This window comes from Arachis stenosperma, chromosome 10, assembly GCF_014773155.1.
Source record: "Arachis stenosperma cultivar V10309 chromosome 10, arast.V10309.gnm1.PFL2, whole genome shotgun sequence".
Lineage (NCBI taxonomy): Eukaryota > Viridiplantae > Streptophyta > Magnoliopsida > Fabales > Fabaceae > Arachis > Arachis stenosperma.
This window is the reverse complement of record NC_080386.1, coordinates 111,751,231-111,758,584: the sequence shown is the minus strand read 5'-3', so window position 1 is coordinate 111,758,584 and position 7,354 is coordinate 111,751,231. Positions and strand designations below refer to the sequence as shown.

Here is a 7,354-nt window from a genome sequence, read left to right as displayed (position 1 = left end):
TTCCTCCGTCCACGAGACTCAGAGTCCGTTTGAAAAGTAGCAGAAGAAGCTATTTTTTGACTTTTGGATTATGAAAAGTCACGATCTGTGTGTTTGGCATAATTTAAAAAAAAAATTTAGCTTCCCGAAAAGTTAATTTTCAACTTTTTGAAGAAGTAAAAATAGATGACTTCTCTACTACTCGATAAGTCATTCTACTACTTATTTAAAAAAAAATTAATTTCAAAATAAAAAAATCTAATTTCCTTCTTGACTCTGTAAAAAATACTTACACTTCACCACCATTTTCACGCAAGGTCTACTAGAAGTACTGACCTTCCACCATCATTCCACTATCATTCTCACACAATGTTCCAAACCTCACCATTTTCACGTAATGATTCATCTAATGGAAGTATTGATCTTCCACCACCATTTTCAGAAAATTTTGTATCTGAACAACCTAATGCATATATTCTTTCTAAGTATTTTTTTATCATTTTATCACTCTATTTTTTATTATTAAATTTGTATTTAATTGTGGTATGAAATTTCAGTTTTAATTTTATATTTTTCACATGTGATTTTATAGTTTGCTATTATTTTCATAGTTAATTATAGCAAGTTCTTGACCTCAATAAAGGAGAAGAGAGTTCTAATAGGAGTAAAAAAATAAAAAAATAGTAACAAAATATACATTGACACACATTTTATATTTATTTTTTATTTTCACATACCATATCATACATAATATTAGTGATTAGGTTATGTAAAATCAACATTCAATATTAAAAAGTATTTGTTATTATCATTATTTTAATATTCCTTCTCTTTTTTTTTTAAAAAAATATTTTTTGAGTTATTTATCCAAACATTACAACTTTAAAATAAGTACTTTTATAACTAAAAATCCAAATACAAAATAATTTATTTATAAGTTGCTATTAATAAAAGTCTTTATGCTTTAAGTTCTTTTTTCAAAAGAACTTATTTAAGTTATTTACCCAAAATGGACTTCAATCTTAAACTAACTTTTGCTTAACGAAGAAAATACTTGTTGACCGTTTGAGTCAATAATTAAGGGTTGATTTAAAAAATAAAGATGTAGTTACGTGATAAAACTTGAAGTATACGTTAAGATTATTAATTAATAATTTAAAAAATATATATATAAAGTTAAAAATTTTCAATATATTCATTATATATTTTATTAAAATAAAAATTTAAAAATCTTTATTAGTAATAATTTTAACATGTATCTTTTGTTAAACTAAAAATTTGTTTATCATTTAAAACACGCACAATACGTAAACTTTTACCTGAATAGTGTACATAGTAATTAGAACCATCGAATTGATTGTGTGGATTTCTTTGTTGAATCACTATTATTATTGTGTCTTAAATATTTAAAATGAATTAATAATTTGATGGAATTAGCTGGCGGACACCCGTTTCCAAAATCTTAATTTGATTTAGATTGCAAAATGTATGTTTTACAAATTTATGAATAAAGAAGGAAATCATTCAATTAAAAACTATGATGAGGATGAAGTAATTAATTTAGATTCATTTAAACTTAAAAGTTAAATAATCTCCATAAGATTATATCATTTACCATCCAAAAAAAAAAAACGTTAGACTATTAAAAATAAATAAATAAATTTTGTAAAATTATATCTCTTTATTTTTTATAATAAATATTTACGTTTTATTTATAATATATTTATCAACTAAGTAAAATATAAAGAATTTAATAAAAATATCCCTAGTAGCAACGATTTTATGGTAATTTAGAAGACAAATTGAACATGTTTAGAAGAAAAGAATTGACACTCAAAAATACTCGCAACAAAAAGACTCTATAACAATAAAATTCATCTTTATCTAAAATTTAAACACTCTTTGCTAGGGTTGAAAGTGAATCAAGCTAGCTTATGAATCAGGTCGAACTCAACTCGTTAGTAGTTCGATAAACTAAACTTGTGAGCTAGTAAACTAAGCTTGAGTTTGAAATTGAACTCATAAATTAAATGAGCCGACTCATTAACTCGTGAGCTAGCTCATTTTATATATATATATATTAATGATCTTCATTATTTAAAATTTTATATTTATTTTTTATATATAATTTTAATGTAAGACATAAATAAAAAATTTATCATTTATTGATAGATAAACAATATATAAAATTGATCTTTTTAAATATTTTTAAAATATATAAGTTATAATTTATTGATATAAAATTATAGATTATGTTCTTATTATTTGAGCCAACTCATAAGTTCAAGCCATCTCGTGAGCTTTGGGTGAGACGAATTTAAACTTAAAAAATAGACCCGATTATTAATGAGTCGAATCGTGAATCAAACTCGATTTTGTGAGCCAAGCTTCAAACTCAGCTCGGCCCAACTCACTTCCAACCTTACTCTTGGCTGTTAATTTTAAAAAATCATGTGGGAAGTTTAAACTATTAGTCAATGTTATTATCTTTTTAAGAATAATTGTGTTTATTAGTTTCAACAGAAAAGAATTTGAAACAATATATATACCAAGGAGGAGTCAAGGAAATATATATATATATATATATACCAAGAACAACCACATGCATAATCAACGATTGAAAAGAAACATGAACCAAAATGAGAACATTAATAAATACTTAAAAATGAGTTGTTAAAGTGTCAATGAAAAGAACATGCATGAGAAATTAAATTGTTGAATACCCAAAAACATGGGCTGTGGTGGGAAACGACAAAGGTTGTGGATAGACAAATTCCTAAGAGAGATAGATATTCCAAATGCCAATGAACGCTTGATACACATGTACACGTGTCATTCATGTATTGGCCACTTAGATATATAAACGAACTTTGTGGGCCCATAAATCTAGGCCGGTGTCACGCGAATCGGATTAAAAAAAAAAAAACCTTGTATCATGCCTCTCTTCCTTTGCTCTTTACACTGTTACTTCTTCAATCTGTTTGACCTTCTCTCTGACTTTGACCTCCACACACACGCATTTTCTATGTTGTAAATGGTTAACACACGTTGTAGTTGTTGTTGGAGGTGGTAATGGTGGTGTTTCTCATGTCAACTCTCTCTATTTGCTACTATATTTATTAGTTTTTGGTGTTTTATTGGCTTATTCATATGGTAGTTGTAACCTCGGCAGAGTAACACGGAACAAAAACTATGTTTCATTCGGCGAGTGTTCAACAAGAACATGGTCTTGTCCATGATTTTGTATCCCATATTGGTCGATTTGCCTTTGATTCCAGGTTCTTCACCTTTGGCTCTGATAATTTATCAAATTACTTGCACTTCAATGTCACAAAGCAAAGTGTGTGTTCTGCTGCTTCTCTTAGCTTGAAACTTGGAGGCAGAGGGGATTCAAATTTGAATTTCAGGAGGTTTTTTAATGATTTCAACACAGCTGTTAGGTTCCACACTCAGAAATTGCCAATTGGATTTGATTCTCCCAGCCTTGATTCTGGGGATAACAATCACTGTAACAATGGTAATACTCTTGATGAGTGTGATGTTATTCAGGACGATAGAGGGACATTGAGTGGTGTTGATCCTCAGAAGCCAAAAAAGGTTTTGATTTTGATGAGTGACACTGGTGGGGGTCACAGAGCTTCTGCAGAAGCTATAAGGGCTGCTTTCTATGAAGAATTTGGGGACCAATACCAGGTTTCTTTCTGTTTGTCAGTTTTTGCACATCATCTGTTTGTTTTAATGTCTGATTTTGTTTTGTTGTTTGTTTATTATGTTCTGAGTGTGGAGCTTCATGTTGCAGGTGTTTGTTGTTGACTTGTGGACTGAGCACACCCCTTGGCCATTCAATCAACTTCCTCGGACATATAGCTTTCTGGTGAAACATGGATCATTGTGGAAAATGACCTATTATGGAACTGCTCCGCGTGTGGTGCACCAGTCAAATTTTGCTGCAACTTCAACATTTATAGCTCGGTGAGACTATGGTTGCTTTTAGATGAATATCCCTTGGTCTTGGTATTTCTTTTCTGATATATCCATTGACAACCACAAAGCAAGACAGCATTTGTATATAAAAGAGGGGCTTGCTAAAACTAACTGTAGGAATAAGAGATAGTATGGTAATTTTGTTCATAGTTCACGGTGTTTCTGCTTCAAAACCAGGAACAAATCCCATTTCGTTGGATTTTATGATGTAGATGTTGTTAATTATATGGTGTGTAGAATAAGTCGTCAGTATTGAACATCCTATCTTCTTTCAGTGAGGTTGCCAAGGGGCTAATGAAATATCAGCCAGATATAATAATCAGTGTTCACCCATTGATGCAACATGTTCCTCTTCGAATTTTGAGAGCAAAGGGTCTTTTAAACAAGATTATCTTTACAACGGTTGTCACAGATTTAAGTACTTGCCATCCTACTTGGTGAGTTTTCTAATTTTATCATTTGCCATAGAACCATATTAGTAATCTTGTTTTGACATGTTATGTTATTATTTCCTGAATATCCAGGTTTCATAAGCTTGTAACTCGATGCTATTGTCCGACCACAGACCTTGCGAAAAGGGCGCTCAAAGCTGGACTCCAGCAATCACAGATAAAGATTTTCGGTCTACCAGTTCGACCTTCCTTTGTTAAGCCTGTTCAATCAAAGGTTTGTCAAGTTCTTTTGTCCTTGTAGGAATCATTATTATTGATTTCGCTATTTTCATCAAGTTATATTGGTTGTAGGATGAACTTAGGAAAGCCTTAAGCATGGATGAGGATCTTCCTGCTGTACTACTAATGGGGGGAGGTGAAGGTATGGGTCCCATTGAGGCTACTGCTAAGGCACTTGGAGATATGTTGTATGATAAGAGCAGTGAGGCTCCCATTGGTCAAATACTTGTTATTTGTGGACGTAATCAGAAGCTTGCTGACAAATTGGCTTCAATTAATTGGAAGGTTCCTGTGCAGGTATTCATTCTTTGTAGATCTTGAATTAATGTGTGTGACTGTTTGTGTGCCTAGAAATCTAAAATGTTCATATATCGTTTACAAGTTACATGTTTGTGAAGTTATGTATCTAGTTTAGAATTGTTCTATTTTGATGCATTTTCAGGTAAAGGGATTTGTCAGCAAAATGGAGGAATGCATGGGAGCTTGTGATTGCATCATTACAAAGGTATGTATGTCATGTTCTGCTTGCGATTATTGATGTGTTTCGCTACCTCAACGCGACCCCAACTAATGAAAATTTTCTCCTACGTAGGCCGGCCCGGGGACAATTGCCGAGGCCATGATCCGAGGCCTCCCTATCATTTTGAATGGTTATATTGCTGGCCAGGTATATTGTTTCTGCCACCATTTTCCAACCTTCTGCTTCTATATAACTTAATGTTTCAAACCATCTAATATTATTTGCTTAAAAACAAATTTGACATTTACTTTGATATTGTAGGAAGCTGGGAATGTACCCTACGTAGTTGAAAATGGATTCGGCAAGTTCTCAAAATCTCCAAAGAAGATAGCTAAAATTGTAGCTGAGTGGTTCGGTCCAAAAGCAGAGGAACTAAAAACTATGTCTCAAAAGGCGTTGATGTTTGCACGGCCTGATGCTGTGTTCAAGATTGTTCATGACCTTGATGAACTTGTGAGGCAAAGAAGTTCTTTGCCACACTACTCATTTACCCCTTAAATATCAACACTCTTATCCAATCCTCATATATTTGTATCATTGTTTAGAATGCTAATTTGAAAATAAATTCATAGTTTTGAGCGTCAGATTGTGGGTTCATGAATATTCAATGTAAAAATATTTTAGATGGCATATTGCTACATAGATAGATACGTGCCACAACAACGATAATTTATTTAGTTTCCCTGATTGTATGTGTGGTGCTGTTGGTTCAAGAACACAGCTCGATGTGACGATGTCTGTCTCAGTCGCAACAGGAAAATATCGTAACTTACAAGTTGAAATGAAAAAGAGAAACAGAGAATAAAACCTCCACTTATTGCATAAAACATCCAACAAGAATTTTTTGCATTGTGGCCAATTTTCTTTATCTTCCAATTAGATATAACTTTCTCTGCGGTTTTGGAGTTTAGCACATGCAAGCTTCTAATATTTATTCCCTGGTATCGAAACCAAGATCTACCCCATACTCAGATTTTTTTGAACTGTATTTTTAATTTTATAAGTAACTATAATTCATTTCGAAAAACAACCAAGGCCAAGTTGTGCCAAACAAAATTTTCGCACTAGATTGGTAGGGTGCGCCAGGCCCTTGCAATAGTGCAACGCATGGGCGACGCTCAAGAAGCCGAGTAGCAAGCTACTGTAATGACTCCTCCCCCTCAAAAAATAAATTTAATATCGTGTGAGCCGATGGCTCACATATCAGATATTAAACTGATAAGAACAGATACTACACTTGATCTTAGCCAAAAGGCCGAGAAAGGTATGATTTGTTCAGTCCCAAAACCTTTGCTTTATATTAAACTCTGGAGGTCTCGGTGTTACTCACTGCGATGTGGGACTTCATCGCAAGTAGTTTAACAGCCTGCTCAAGTAACCTTCGATAGACTTCAAGGTTTGCTAAGAGTGAAAGCCTGAAAGGAACGTAAGGACTCACCGCGTTCCTTAAATTTTGTAGCTTATGTTACTTTAATATCAGTAGTCAGTACTTTGAGATAATGGATTGGGGGTACCATGAGGGATTGGGGCTCATTGGAGCCTTTGTAGTAATATGGATCACCTATGCGGAAATAACTCAGGTTTGACTCTTCATATTCTTCCTTTTTTTAATCTTTAATTCATGCTCAAACTTTGAATGCATTAGCTCTTTGTTTTCATGGTTAGAGAAGTTAAAAATATCTAACAGGTGGTACTATTACTCATGATAAGATTGTGATACTTTGTTGCAGAGGATTTTCATGGAGTATAAACAGCCATTTGCCATCACTTACCATGGAGTGTTTCTGATGGTAGTCTCTAGTCTATTTACCCATTTCACTTCCAAAAATTGGATATGCAGGTTTACGCAAAAATCGTATAAAAAGTTTACAAAGATTATACTTTCTTCGGCTTTTTCAAATGCCTGAACCTGATCTTAAAACTCCTTTAGTTAGTTACACTGAAGAACGAAGTACAAGAGAAAAATTACACGTCATGAACTGATTTAGTCACACAAATTAATAAACTTAATTTATGAAAAATTACCAAATGACTTATATCTCGCTTTAAATCTTTTAAGTTCCACCTCAGGCCTCTTTCCCCTTTTCTTCAGAAAAGAGCTCTTCCAGCATTTCATGCTTACCCTCACCAAGCATAATAATCACGAAATAGTATTTTGGGAAGATAATAATCATGAAACACAAATTAAGGTTGTATATAA

At 32.7% G+C, this 7,354-nt stretch overlaps 1 protein-coding gene and 1 non-coding gene across 2 annotated transcripts; one reads left to right on the top strand and one right to left on the bottom strand.

The window, feature by feature from the left end:
* The first annotated feature begins 2,912 nt into the window (after positions 1-2,912).
* LOC130957974 (probable monogalactosyldiacylglycerol synthase, chloroplastic) lies at positions 2,913-5,784 on the top strand. Its single transcript, XM_057884845.1, has 8 exons — positions 2,913-3,672; positions 3,779-3,951; positions 4,239-4,400; positions 4,488-4,629; positions 4,707-4,931; positions 5,077-5,139; positions 5,227-5,301; positions 5,416-5,784. The coding sequence occupies exons 1-8, from the start codon at positions 3,172-3,174 to the stop codon at positions 5,650-5,652; spliced, it is 1,578 nt and encodes a 525-aa protein (XP_057740828.1). The 5' UTR covers positions 2,913-3,171; the 3' UTR covers positions 5,653-5,784.
* Positions 5,785-6,226: 442 nt separating this feature from the next.
* LOC130959691 (U2 spliceosomal RNA) lies at positions 6,227-6,422 on the bottom strand. The gene has a single exon (XR_009078759.1). It is a non-coding gene; the product is annotated as a U2 spliceosomal RNA (small nuclear RNA).
* Positions 6,423-7,354: the final 932 nt, after the last annotated feature.